This window comes from Mya arenaria, chromosome 4, assembly GCF_026914265.1.
Source record: "Mya arenaria isolate MELC-2E11 chromosome 4, ASM2691426v1".
Taxonomy (NCBI): domain Eukaryota; kingdom Metazoa; phylum Mollusca; class Bivalvia; order Myida; family Myidae; genus Mya; species Mya arenaria.
The window spans coordinates 61,523,513-61,538,348 of NC_069125.1; the positions used below are offsets into that span (position 1 = coordinate 61,523,513).

The 14,836-nt window shown below is 38.3% G+C and overlaps 3 protein-coding genes across 3 annotated transcripts; 2 read left to right on the plus strand and 1 right to left on the minus strand.

Annotated features, from left to right (window-relative positions):
• Positions 1-582: 582 nt before the first annotated feature.
• Positions 583-9,081, minus strand: LOC128230202 (uncharacterized). Its single transcript, XM_052942269.1, has 9 exons — positions 8,801-9,081; positions 6,015-6,062; positions 5,345-5,551; positions 5,104-5,154; positions 4,908-4,994; positions 4,357-4,621; positions 3,957-4,097; positions 3,442-3,795; positions 583-2,717 (listed from the first exon to the last, which is right to left on the minus strand). Exons 1-9 carry the CDS (start codon positions 8,822-8,824, stop codon positions 2,188-2,190), a joined length of 1,707 nt encoding a protein of 568 aa, XP_052798229.1. The 5' UTR covers positions 8,825-9,081; the 3' UTR covers positions 583-2,187.
• Positions 9,082-9,675: 594 nt separating this feature from the next.
• Positions 9,676-12,509, plus strand: LOC128230961 (uncharacterized). Its single transcript, XM_052943386.1, has 4 exons — positions 9,676-10,073; positions 10,206-10,478; positions 11,055-11,288; positions 12,481-12,509. The coding sequence occupies exons 1-4, from the start codon at positions 9,800-9,802 to the stop codon at positions 12,507-12,509; spliced, it is 810 nt and encodes a 269-aa protein (XP_052799346.1). The 5' UTR covers positions 9,676-9,799.
• A 60-nt stretch (positions 12,510-12,569) lies between these two features.
• LOC128232363 (prolyl 4-hydroxylase subunit alpha-2-like) lies at positions 12,570-14,814 on the plus strand. The gene is made up of 2 exons (XM_052945873.1): positions 12,570-13,078; positions 13,211-14,814. The coding sequence occupies exons 1-2, from the start codon at positions 12,673-12,675 to the stop codon at positions 14,392-14,394; spliced, it is 1,590 nt and encodes a 529-aa protein (XP_052801833.1). The 5' UTR covers positions 12,570-12,672; the 3' UTR covers positions 14,395-14,814.
• Positions 14,815-14,836: the final 22 nt, after the last annotated feature.

Consider the following 14,836-nt stretch of genomic DNA (forward strand, 5'->3'; position numbering starts at 1 on the left):
AAAATGCAGCGAAAAATGCCTAAAACTGGGGTGGGCAAGGTCCAAGATATCTCAGGATCCCTGCACTTGCCGCGGCTGGGACCATTTTTTTTTCATTTAGGGGATACTCAAACCTACAAGATGCGCCTGTCGGTGTGCCCGGGATGATATCTGGTGAACGGTTTCAAACGCGTCAAAGTATTACCAAATTTACGACATTTCGTACTTTTCAACGTTCCCGAACCATACCCGGTACGGGAATACAAATCCGGAGATATCTCCGGTACCAAAAGGGCTATGAGGTTGGTTCTGGTCTTGAAATTTAGCACTCTCGATTTCTTACGTTACGCCACCATCAGCGCATCTCTGACGTCATTGTGTAACCGTTTCCATACGCCTGAAAGGCAATGCAGGATACAAACGAAGGAGACACATACAATGTTGTCGAATGTTTAACAGATTACACTTTCTACTTATACAAATATAACATGCTATAAATAAACGTGCATCTAGTTATCCAAGTAAGCATCAATTGTATAATGAAAACTACAGGGATAAACCCAGTAGTATCAATGCTATATCAAGCCACTTTCTGGAACTCGAAGGGATGACAGTGATTTAGTGGTTTACGTGTACGCCTCTCACCCAAGAGGTTGTTGGATCGATCCCCAAAAGGGAGGAGTGATCTCGTGGTATATGTGTACGCCTCTCACCCAAGAGGTTGTTGGTTCAATCCCCAAAAGGGAGGGACTGATCTCGTGGTATGTGTACGCCTCTCACCCAAGAGGTTGTTGGTTTGATCCCCGAAAGTGAGGAAGTGATCTCGTGGTATATGTGTCTGGCTCTCACCCAAGAGGTTGTTGCTTCGATCCCCAAAAGGGAGGAAGTGATCTCGTGTTATATGTGTCTGCCTCCCACCCAAGAGGTTGTTGGTTCAATCCCCAAAAGGGAGGGACTGATCTCGTGGTATGTGTTTGCCTCTCATCCAGAAGGTTGTTGGTTCGATCCCCGCCAGGAGTACTTTATCACGGCCTCTCAAAAAGGACACCAGTATACCATTTCCTAACCCAGAAAACGGACGCGTGAGAGACTTTATAAGCATTCGCCACAATCTAACTGACCGTAATTAGTTTAAACGAACTGGAACTACAAGGACCATATAACCTGAAATGATGATACAAAATAAACAAGAATTTAAAGGGGCATTGGTTTAAACACTTTATACATTGGTTACAGCAAGTGTGAGGACAGTGACAACACTACTGGTTTATGTATAAACGGGGGTTAAGTATGGTTTTACTCTCACTGTTATACTAACATTCGTATATAAAAGTAGAGGCTGACATGTAATAACCTATTGATGAATCTTAAGTCATATAGTCAAGTATAGTCAAGAGACAGTTGATAACAACACAAAGGTTTTGAGGCTATATATGATAGTGAATATACAAAACTAGTTAACTGTAGAATGGAAGTGAACCACCTCGTGCCCAGATAGAGTGGGCTATGATATACAATAATAGTCATTATCTAATGATTAGTTGAAAACACCGAACGATGATATAACATATTGTATTATTTGAGTTTAACGATTACAATTGTATAAAGAAAGGCTTATTAAAACATGGCCCTCAAGGTATAGCTTTTGAAAACAAATTTGATATTTGGGGGTTTCTCCTTCTTAATGGTACACAATGATAATTTAATCAATGTCAGTGATTTGTCAAAACATGTTTAATATTAAAAACTAAAATAATTTTTAAACATGTTGTATTAATAGTCACACATAAAGCTTCATAACGCTGATTTCGGTTAAACGAGTTTTGTACATAATGCCTTTAGGCTATAAACATATGAATACATTATACAAATTCGATAAGAGAGTCGAATATAAACACTGTACTTTGTAATATGTGTTACATTGCAATTCAGACCTGCCACTTACGTCCCATAGTATCATACCGCGTTCATATGTATCTTAAGCAAACGTAAACACACTACGTGCAATTATACACCTTTCTAAATGTCAAAATGTGATTTTGTTGTAGACTGGACAAGGTAGTCATATCAAACAAGGATTCAAATGCTAGTTTCATCTGAGATATGATCAAACATTGTACATCCAGAGCCAGATGTTGCGATGTGTCACTTATTTGGAATGAACCATCGTATCAGAGATGGGTAAGTCCGGTTGTGTTACTCATCGTATCAGAGATGGGTGCTACTCAGGTTTCTATCACTGAGATAATGTGGCCTTAACGCGACCCCACTTCCTGAACCGTCAAACACAATTCCACTGTCACTTCCGGTCATCCGCCCGCAGACTGGAGGTAGGCTCGAAGTTGGCAACATTATCTGATGAATATCTTTCACATAGCGTTTCATATTGTGTACTTTATTCTTTGTATATGTCTGTGTAGATTTGATATCTTTCATTTCACTTTCAATGGTATCTAATCTTGAATTCGGGGACAATTTAGCCTGACTATCGCGCATTTCATGGATTTCCAAAGAATGCCTTTCTACAGTACAGTCCATCCTTTTAATCATCTCGGTTTGTATTTCAATGTGGTTTTGGATCGTTCGAAGACTTTCCCTAATCTCGTTATAGCCATTGCCGCAAGAATTGCCGAAGATTTCATGACTACTATAAGTATCGTCCGGTTGCCAGCATGGACGCAGTTCACTTTTAATCGTCACAGAGGGAACGTCCACAGTTGGTAAATAAGCTTGACAATCTATAAGAAACAACATGGTTATATCCATTAAAGCATCGAGAATAACAAGGTAAATTGCTAACGAAAACAATCATATAATGCACCAGTCAATTGTACCCAGGCCTCCCTACCCCAGGTCTGGGGGGATAGCGGGGGAAATGGGTCGTGTTTTTACCTTCCAGGTGGCCCCGCAGTGCCAAGCGATAGCAATGGTTTTGTTTTCGCGCCGAAAATCGGTCTTACCTAGGATGTTCCCACAGAACGGGGTTTTTACCGAAAGACAAAGTCCCTATTATTTCCACGGACCGTGAGGCCGTGGTTACAATTGACTGGTTCATAACTTATCAACTTAACCAAAGGTACAAGCCCAGTAGCTAAATACTACCAAGGTCTTGATTTCTTTACCTGGATGATGTGACTATAGGAAAAGGATAATACCCACAAGACCTATACAGGAAAACACGAAAGCAATATTTAAACGCCAATCGTAATGATTCGCTCATGGTGAAGGTGTTAAAGAAGTTTCTGATGTTTGAACTCACTCTCAACAGCAGCATACGTTTATTGAAGCAAAAAGAATAATACATATTCCGACATAGTACCCTATAAGAACCTAAATACTACTTAAGACAACATACAACCGGCACATTCTTATACCAACATGTATCCGGTTAAGCAAAAACACCGGAGCCTGAAGAAGGCTTTTGGACACCCAACCTCACAACAATACGTCTGAGTAACTCACCATTAGAACAATCGCCTTCCATTTCTTCTTCTGGAATGTAGAACAATTCTGCAATATTTGTCATAAAGTTGTCTTTCAAAACGCCCGCAAACTCTTTTATCCAAAGTGGAGATCTGCGCGGCACTACCTTGATGATTTCTCTGGTAGCTTCTATCGGGCCGAAGTTTTTGTCAAATCGCTCAATGCGATCTCTTTCGTTTTCTGGTATTATTCCTTTCGAATACAATGTATCTAGGCATTCGTTGATTGAGATATTCTTAAGCAAGGTTGGTGATAAAACCTTGAGCAATGCTCTGTGTTCGTGGTGATCATCTTCCGTTTTGTGTAGCAGTAGTTGTACAAGGAAAAGATATTCTGAAAAAAAGTAATACTTCTACTTATTTGAGGCCAAATGATTCACAAAATTGTTTAAAAAAAATGACATAAAAGACAGGAATATGTGCATCGCCTTGGTCGTAATTGAAATGTGGCATCATTTATTGATTTTAAAGGGATGTATTCTACAGCCCACTTACCATGTTCGTTCAGAGCGTCAATAAATGATTGCCATTTTCCCGGCGCAGATGAATCTTCAATATATTTCAGAAGCGATTCCATCAACTCCTTGTTAGACTTCTTTTCTTGCAACTCTTCGATCTCCGAGTAACATGCATCATCTGAGTGATAAAATATTCAAAACGTGTATATCTAAATTTGAATTGATTGTCTACATGATAAATGCGATATTTATGAAAAGTACAAAATAGTATTATCGACCATGTAAACCATCACCAGGGAATCATTATTCCCATATCACATTTGTCAAAAATAATTTTCAAAAAAAATGAGGAAATGAAAATTAAATCATGGAAGATTTTGTTTTGAATATCAAATGTGTGGATCTAATGGTCTTATATACAGTGTCATTTAGCCTACCTATAACATGGTGAAGGGATACAAGGACATCTTTAACTTGCACAGTTTTCACAATCAGCTCTTTGTACACGTCTACCATAAACTTGATATCGCTTGGATCCTTCATTTTTCTGCGAATCTTATGTTGCAGACAGTGGACAGGGCATTTCCTTCTCACGTTACTATCCAACAGTGTAAGATAGTCATCGCTTGGTTGTGACGAATTTCCCGAATCCGAAGTCTTTGAAGAGGAACTTGTTTTGCTCGATCTAGCAGTTTCACCTCTCTATGAAATTTCAAAATATTAGATTAATGAGGTCATTGTGCGCCAGGCAGCAAAACGACAAAAAGTATTTTTATCTGGTATTAAAATGATTGTGACTTAGCCATACTTTAATATGTTTGATTTAATACTGTCTGCCCTGTGTTGTTGATTGTTTTTGACGCTGATGTCCCATTTTGGAGCTTATATTATGTAAATTGTGTCTTTAAACTCCACATGCAAATATATTCGCGCTTATCAGCGTAAATAAAATCAGGGTCTTCAAGCAATTGCAGCAATAAACCAAAACCTGTAGACTTTCAATCGGTGTTTCTTCTTCGATGGAACTTTGATCCTCTTGAAATGACCTTTGCTCGTCGTTAGAAAAGACAGGAATCTAAAAGAGTAATTCAGATTATATATTCGCTGGCGGATATTATTACATGTATAATAATGAATGGTTGTGAAAAGATTTTAATAATAGACTCATAAGGTGAAAAACTTACGTTGATATAACCCTCGTCTTCATCCCTGATCTCGCCGTCCACAGCATCCACCTGCAATTTTTATTTTTAATAATTAAGTAAGGAAATCCGACTTAAGATAGGGGTCAATATCTTTACAAGTAATTATTGAAATTCAGAATAAAAATAGTAAAATAATATTTGTCTCATACATTGATTTATCGGACACGTTTAGAACCATACGCCACAAATGCGAGTCTTGCGAACAACTTATAAAACCTACGTGGAGCGGGGCTGCTGTTGAGGGATATACGCCTACATCGACTTCGGAAATACATATGGCGGAACTCTGCGGAGCCGAAATGCGGGGAACTGATGCCTGTCGCGATGTTCTGGGGGCATTCGGAGTCTCCTCGAGCTCGGAAATGCATGGGATTGGCGTTGACAGCGAGGACGAGCCTGTTGTTGCAATTTTGTTACTACAGGGTGTCTGAATCGAAAAAATGAAGATGCAATCAAAGAAGACTCATAATTTGAAACAACATGTTTACAGCAAATACATTTGTATACTCAGATTTAGGTGCGACGTAAATCTTTTATCCACGTGTTGAATGGAAAGAAATCATGGATGTAGGTCTGTATGATAAGACTTGCTATCGTTTTTTCTCCCACCCCAGATAAGTAAACCAAAATATTTCGCAATGCTTGAGATTCTTATAATGCCCACGGGCAAATATAAAATGTACCCGTTTGTAAAAAAAGAACAGCAGTCTTACTATATTGTTTGGTTGAATGAGGTGGGAGAAAAAACATCCACCATGGCCGCTCGTGTAAACCTCGTTTCCGTAAAACACCTTAGGCTCGGGTTGGGCTAAACTTTTGTTACACTCTCGGCCATGAAATTTACTTATAATCTTATATATATTGTAAGTATTGAAAGATTATGCTATTACCGGTAACGATGAAGCGGTTCGTCTGGAGCCTAGACGAAAGCCCCTTTTCTGAAAGAAAAAGATATACTAGTAACCGAATATCAAACCACTCACAATGTTATTCCAGCTATGCGGCTTGTGATACCTAAAAATGATTCGTGGGTTGAAGAGACTTCAATACTAGTATATAAAAATTGTGCCGGCCCATCGGACAGGCATTTCTAGTGAATTTGGAAGTGCTGGAAAATTCCGTATGGCGCCCATGCCAGATGCGTCATGCGCATCGTCCAGCCACTTCTTTTACTGTGAAGACGATAAAAACACACACAGTTTATGACATTTCAAAATAGCGAGATTAGCTTGACATTTACAGTAAGATACGAACGAATTAAAATACGAACGAATGAATGAACGCATGTGTGAGTGAATGCCCTCTGGTGGCTACGAGCGTCTAGTCCACACTTCACTTCACACATGCGTTCATTCATTCGTTCGTTTTTTAATTCGTTCGTTCGTTCGTCCTTCGGTGCGTCCGTCCGTCCGTTCGTCCGTCGGTTCGTCTGTTCGTTCGTTCGTTCGTTCGTTTGTTTTATATTGACTAAGGTTAAAATGAAGCAGAAAGCGCCTATTTATGGGCCGCGGCACAAAACATTGTTTCTCAATAAAACGGCGTTCTTGAAATGCGCTAAATGACGAATCTTTGAAAGCACGTGTCAAATGTCAAAATATTTCACAAGTTCTATTCACGTTTCGTTAAATTACATCCTATTTCAACCATGGTAATTTCAAGTAATTTAATACTTCCTCTTCGCGAGTCTTTTTGGAGTATATAAATCCGATGACAATAGCTTAATGTCTGCCTTCATAGATACTCAAGTCGACCGTGTTAACATGATAATGATCTAGAATTCATGTTGAGAATGGGAAGGGAAAACAAGTTTCATAATAAGTTGAACAATATTTTTTTCAGAAAATGCGTTTGTGTGTGAAGTTAGCGGCCTGATTGCCGAAAAACGATTCCATACATTGTATCAATAATATTGATAGTTTTATTGAATATAGAGCAACATGATGATTTTCGACGTCTTTTTACCGAACGGGTCATGTGAAAAACTAAACGAGGTGAAAATGTGACGGTAAGACGATACCCAAACTGGCACGTTTACCCACCAATCGGGTCTGCCGCCGGAATTGCCTGCTTGCCGTAACAATCTAACCAAGAGCACAACGAAAAACTTTGCAACAGCGAAATAATTGGGAACGTCTGTATGACCTTTTTAGCGCTGCCTTCAGTTAATCGGCCTGATCGCCCAACGGGCAGCCTAATTAAACAAAGTGGAAAATAATACACTCTCACTGATAGTCAATTTTGTTTTCGACAGCGGCGTGAAGAAAGCGGCCTGTCGGCCTGAAGTTGGCGGCCTTGCGACCCAGCGGCTTAAAATTGTTCTCCTTTTCAAAGCACTTGTTCATGCGTTTTCTTTGAAACAATGATAAATCAATGTTTTTTTATTTATAAATTAACATCCTGCAGCCATTATCAACAATTTTTAAAAAGTCGATCAAGTAGTTCAGCGGCCTAGCGCGTGAAGTTAGCGGCCTGGCGGCCTCGCCGACTAAAATTGTTTATGTCAAACTTTTCCGCTGAATTGCTTGATCGACTTTGCATGAACAATTGCTTTGAAATAGAGAACAGTTTTAGTTCGTTAGGCCGCTAGGCCGCCAACTTCACGCCGCCATGCCGCTAGGCCGCTAACTTTATGCCGCTCGGCTGCCAGGCCGCTAACTTCACGTACAAAATTAATGTAAATGTTTCTGCCACAGTAACTGAAATAAAATATTATGTCGCTTGGGCGCCAGACCGCTAACTTCACGCCGCTAGGCTACCACACCGCCAATTTTATACCACCAGGCCGCTAGGATGCTAAATCGCAAGACCGTTCGTCCACCATCTTTGCGCCACCAGGCCAACAATATCACACTGACTCGACGCTAGGCTGCTAACCTTATGTACATTCTTATGTTTGTTGAACCAACACGAGCAAATGTCGAATAACACGCATTGCGCCGTAATTTGGCGGAATAACTAGAGAGACTATAAGATCATATGCACGAGCAATGTTCCGGGTGAATGGATGAATTACAATATGTGTTGCAGAATACATTTGATAGCGAAAGTTGACACAGTTTATCATTTTGTAATGCTTTCCGACATTATGCAAAATGTTCGACTTGACATATCTGAACTCAACGCATGTCGTACAAAAGGACTAAGTAAAACGACACGATGCGTGAACAGTTATTGCCAGATACATGTAGCATGAAAAAATGTATTAAGTATAAAATGATAAAAAGTAGGTCTGCTTAATAGTACATTCCAAACACTGATTGTGTATGGTGTAAGAAATAACTTCAGAACTTCCTATATGTGTATACACGTTTTGAAATGCGCCCTGCTACAACGACTGAATTGTTTATCAATATCTTAAGGGCATTTCAGAAGTGTAAAAGGCACCTATTCATGTTTTGTAGGGTCAGTCATCGTTTAATTTTATTTCGTTTGAAATGTGATAATTTTTTGTAGCAGTGATAAACATTTTTTGTACTTAGTTCAAATCAGCTCTAGTTTTAATAATTCTAGAATATATTGCAAAAGATGCTCTATTTTATATTTTGTGAAATACCTCAATTTCAACAAAAAAAAAAATCAAATGTTACCAATATAAATTCTGTGAACGAATCCCTTTTAAATGAAAGAGTAATGCTTATAAACACACTCTAATTCATACATTAAACAAATATTTTACCTTTTCAGAGAATGTGTTCCCCATTGTACTTTGTTCTGCTGAAAACACTCCACAGGACTCCACAGGACAATATACTAATTCAAAGTATTGATGTAACTAAAATTAAAGAGCTTAATTCAACAAATACTCAATTCCGATAATAATTGTACGTAAATAAACCAGATTAATAACCAAAATAATAGTTCGTGGTTCCCAGCCTATCAAACGATATCCTTTTTATTGGGTAGAGCTTTCAAAACGCAAAGTTCATGCTTTGTCGAAGCCGAGATGAGGTATAGTTATTCATAAATAAATTTTTGGGATTTCCGTCATTTTGACAAAAAAGAGAGAAGGAAGTGGAACACCGATCCTATACCTAGATCCAATCAATCCTTTTCTCTCAAGACGACATATTCTTTTGAAAATATCGAAATACACTGCAGAGCTTTTACAAAAGAAAAGAAGCTATCTATAGATCAGTCTGATCTAGATATATTGATATGAATAATGAATAATTTTTTAACGTTAATCTTAAAGGCACATGCGACTTTAATTAACCTGCCTATGATAACAAGGGCTGCGCCTTTTATCTCAAGTCTGTTAAATAATGAAATGGTCATGTAATCAATATTCCATTTTTCTCGGGCACGTTTGTTTCTTTCTGTTCCTTTTAAACCCGTCTTTTTTAATAATAATATTAATCATGATATCCTTTACATATTTAACCAGCAACATCTCAGGAAAACAATTTTATCAATGCCTAAAGCTGTCATCGGTAAAACTAGTGAAATAGGCGACGGAAGTTGTCATTTATTGCGAACGATAAGTTATTATTTGATTGAATAAAACGTTAGTTAGCTGTGTTGTTTGTATGATAAAATGATGCTCTATAAGCTTACGTATTTTGCTGGCGTTTTCATATTAATACTTTGCCTCTGTAGAATATCATGCGATATCTTTTCTTCCGTTGCAAGACTGGAAGACACTCTGGAGCTCGCTAGGTCAACAATCATTAACGACATGCTCTTTCCAGCAATCAACCAGGAAGATGATTTGATTAAACAAGCAAGTGAAATCGTTTCCAGCTTGGAACAAGCCGCGGATTTAGTGACAGATAATATCAACTCTGGATATCTTGCCACTACACTACTGAGATATTTCAATTTAATGATGAACCGAGAAAGTGAAATGTCAATGGACACTGTACAAGAAACATCTGCATGGGACTTATCAGATTTCGAAAGTTTCCTCCAAGCAATGCCTAATGAAACCGACGCAGTTGGCGCAGCATTAGGTATGAGATTTTACTTAACACATGCAAAAACCAATCTCAGTCACTAGAGATTTTATATCGGTCATGCGTCTTTATTTGATACCAATTTAAGCATTTCAACTTACATAGTGAATATTATCTGTGTTTGTTTAGGCATCCTACGACTACATGTGATGTATGGCCTTTCTTCATCGGACATTCTGCACGGAGATATCAAAGGCCATATGAGCAGATCCCTTACATTTGATGAGACCCTGTACCTTGTAAGACACATACGACACCGTAGCATCGCTACGATGGGTATAAACGTTTACAACCTTACGTGGAACTGGATCACATCAGTCATGCACGAGGAGTTTGATATAGACGAACAGAAAAGACAAGCACTTCTTCAAAGGGCTTTAGGATTTCTCAAAAGCCTCCCTTGTAATTACACAGAACAATATTTGAAAATTATTAAGAGTTTGAGTTCAATGCATTCTAATCTTGATGAACTTTCTCATTATTCCTATATATTGAAACAGTGGAAAGGTCTTGATAATGTTTGTCCTATTCTTAGCAAGCACCCAAAAGGAGAGCTGTATGACCTACTCAAAAATTACAGAAAGCTATGTAGGAGCGAAAATACATATACAAATATCAACACAAAGAAACATACAAAACCTTCGCGAACGTGTGGTTGTTTTTTATTACACAACAATGACCCAATTCTATTGCTGGCACCTGTTAAAATGGAAATATTGCATGATAGTCGACCACAAATAGCATTAATTCATGATGCCATTAGTGACAAACAAATTAGAGGTCTCAAAAATTTCAGCAGGACACAAGTGCAACGTTCAACTGTCACAACTAGAGCAGGATTAGTACCTTCCGATAACAAGATAAGCCAGCAAATGAAAATTCGAGACAAACAAGTAAAACAACTACTGTCATCTTTCCAACGTCGTATAGCAGCCTTGACCCAACTGAACAGTTACGGGCTTGAACCTTTGCATGTAGCAAACTACGGTGTAGGCGGACAATATGACGTGCATGTTGACTTCGTGTTCGCAGAGGCATCCTCCGACAAAGATTTCGACCCAGACATGTTTGATCAACGTCTGGTTTCAGTTGTTACATATCTGAATGACGTTGAAGACGGTGGTGCCACAGTATTTCCGGAACTTGGAATCAAAGTGAACCCAAGAAAGGGAACAGCCGTCATGTTTTACAGTCTGTTCAGAAACGGAACCGGTAATTTTCTATCTAGACATGCGTCGTGTCCTGTCGTGTATGGCAACAAGTGGATAGCTGTCCAATGGGCCAGGAGAAGTTATCACTATACCAGATACCCTTGCACCCTTGATAGATTTGAGTAAATATTGAATGAGTGATTTGCACAACATCCACTTATCCATGTGTGCAAAATAAAATGGAACAGTGAAGTATACTATTAATACAATAGTTTTGTGTCCATCCAAGAACGTCTCTTTTTTTTTAAATTTATAGAAACAAAAACATATGCATGTACAGTGGTCAAGACTATTATCAACATGAATAAGCTTTTCTACAGGTATTTAAATTGTATTTACATTTATCATCCCCCGCAGAACCGATCTATGGAGGTCCGTCCTTTTTTCTATCTGGGACCATATATTGGTAGGGATTGCTCAGATTGTGTTCAAACTTGACCGCAAGTCTCGACCCTTGAAAAAGTTGGTCACGTGAGATCTAAAATTATATAGTCTTATAAGAGTCCATTAACGGATTGCATGTTTCAGTTGGAATATTTCACCAACACTCGATTTCCATTCCATCTACTCTGCCTAATCAGATATCCACTCAAGGAGTTCGCTTGTGTTCAGGGGATTTTTTTCGAGCTGTATTTCATATAAATAAATTCACTAAATTTTAGATTTACCGTGTCCGTTTATTGTCAAAGGGTTAATTTACACAAATGTACGAACCTTGTGGCATATAGAGGATAATTGGGGGTATTGTGTATTGAATGCCGAACAAGGATATAAATGAAAGTTATCTGTAGTTTTTCAGGGATAGAACGCGCAAAATTGTATTCGAACAGAACATCATTTCGGAAAGATCGTCGTTAAAAATGTGTCTCAGCCCTGTGCGCGCTGACGTTTGTTTTTAAAATGAGATCTGGCTAAAATTTCAAGATAGTGAACTTAACAAATGGTTATTTTCTGTTTTAAACAGTAAAAAAAAAATCATTTTTATTTCACTGATAAATATCTCTATAAACCAGCTAAAAGCATAGACAAAAGGATGCGTTTTGATTGGTCTTGGTCCTTCCTGTAAAGAAAAGTACACGGAAGTTTTAAAATTACATAAGAAAAAAATAACAGCAAAAGGTAGCGTTTTAATTTTATTATTAGATGCTAACTTTTTAAATACGAATAAGAAACACTACTTATGTTAATTACAGTGACAAAACTGATAATGAGGTTGAAGTAACATCTGTTTTATTTTAAATTACACATATCGATACAATAATGATCTATAATAGTCTTATGATCGGCAATATACTGTAGAAATGCATCGAGTAGGAGTTGATCATATTATAAAATAATAATATACCACCTTTAATAGTAGCGTTTCAGTAGAAAATCAACGCAAAATGTTTCAACTACTATTGTTATTCAGCTTTTTTATGCCACTTTCTTCTGAAATATTTTCGTCCATGGCAAAAGTAAAGGATGTGCTGGAACTTGTTCAGGACTATGACGTTAAAGTGGAATTCTTCGACAACTACATAAGAGCTCAGGAGCAGTATCTTGAATATCTCAGCCAAATTCTGGAGGTCGCTGAAAACATTGACCAGCTCTTATCGAAGGACCTGAGTCCGGAACATCCCGCTGTTGCATTCAGGTACTTCCACGACATGAACGTTATACACAGACTTAAGAATAAGGTAGATGTGTTCTTGGACGAGGAAAGAAATAATATGCAGTTCGATTCCAAAGAGCTGCGTGATTTTGTTGCCGAACTACCAACGGAAGAGGATCTGAACGGAACTGCTTTAGGTAGGGAACGTTTTTATTGATCAAAATAAGTTTAAAATGAAATTTACACCATTAGTGCAAACATTAACAGTCTTAATCGCCGTATCTGTTGTCGGTGCTGGTATGTTCCTTCATGATTCATTTCTGTTTTAGGGATCACAAGATTGAAGGCTACCTATAAAATAAACGTTTCTGATATCGCAAATGGTGTTATCGCAAACCGACCATCCCGTCCGTTGACATTGCCAGAAATTTTAGATATGATACAGTACACATATATCAATTTCGTAGAGGTAAAAGGCGGAAACATCCTTAAATTTGGTCTAGATATGTTATATTATTTAGACAGAACATGGACACAGTTAACAGAAAAAGAAATGGTGGATATTTTAACGTTACAATTAAAGATATTGTCCTTTGGAGGCTGTATCTGTACTCATGAATATAAGCACTTACTCTCAAGTTTGATGCTGCTGGACCCTAAAGTAGACGATCCTTCAAATACAAACTGTATTTCTTTAACGCGTACACCCGGCTGCCAATATCATCGGGAGGAATTTGCATTGGATCGAATTTTTGAAACCTTTTACAAGCTGTGTCGGAATGAAGCGGTTAAGCCAATCGCTGCTGTGGCGCCCTACCTTTCCCAACAAAGACATCTTGTCTGCAAATATGTCCACAATAACCATCCTTATATTATTCTTCAACCTGTGAAGATAGAGTATCTGAATGAAAATCGACCTACAGTGGCCATTTTGCATGATGTTGTGTCCCGGAGGGAGCGCACGGATCTTCGATTACATGCACTAGACTTTTTGAAGAGAGCAACAGTGACAACAAAGAAAGGTCAGGTGCCGAGTCCAAACAAAATCAGCCAAACAATGCTTGTCAAAAATGCAATTGTAAATAAATATTTTCCTCGTTTCCGTCAGCGCCTTGTAGGTGTGACTAAACTTGCTTCAGGAAGCTTTGAGAGCATACAAGTCGGGAACTACGGCCTTGGTGGCGGCTATAACATTCATCTTGACTTGCTTTTTCCGGGCGTAAAACACAACTTTACAGACACAACGAATAATCGCTTGACCACGATGGTTACATATCTTACTGACGTCGAGAACGGCGGGGCCACCGTGTTTCCTGATTTAGGATTACGTGTTCGTCCACAGAAGGGCAGTGCTCTGATGTTCTTTAACCTGTTTCGCAACGGCACATCCAATAACTTTACTAAGCATGCGTCCTGTCCTGTTCTGTACGGGGATAAATGGATAGCCAACCAATGGGTTCTACGGAATGGTCAAGAGTTCGCGTACAAGTGTGATCTCTCGAACGAGTGGTAACTGTTTTTGAGATGATAAACTTACTATATTGATGTGTGTGCGTATGTGGATGTTTGTTTGTTGTCCGGCGCAAGTTGAAAATGTTCGTGTCTCGAAGTATCAATAATCTTACATCAGATTAAACTGCGAGGTGAAAAGAGACACACTATTTGTATAGTATAGAATTTGCCTCTTGTTCATTGGACACTCTTTGAAACACATCCATTTAACTGAAGGGTGGTTTTAAAAGACAAGGTTTACAGTATGCTTAAATGGATTCACCACTAAAACTTAAAACTGATTTAAATATTGCTAGTTAATACTATACCATTAAACCAAGATTAAGATAGCGTAGATTGTCAGTAGTATATAAATATGTGACGAATTTCAGAACATATATACGATGACTCATGTTTTAATGAATAAACTGCAATGAAACCAGGTGCTATTTGCATAATATAAA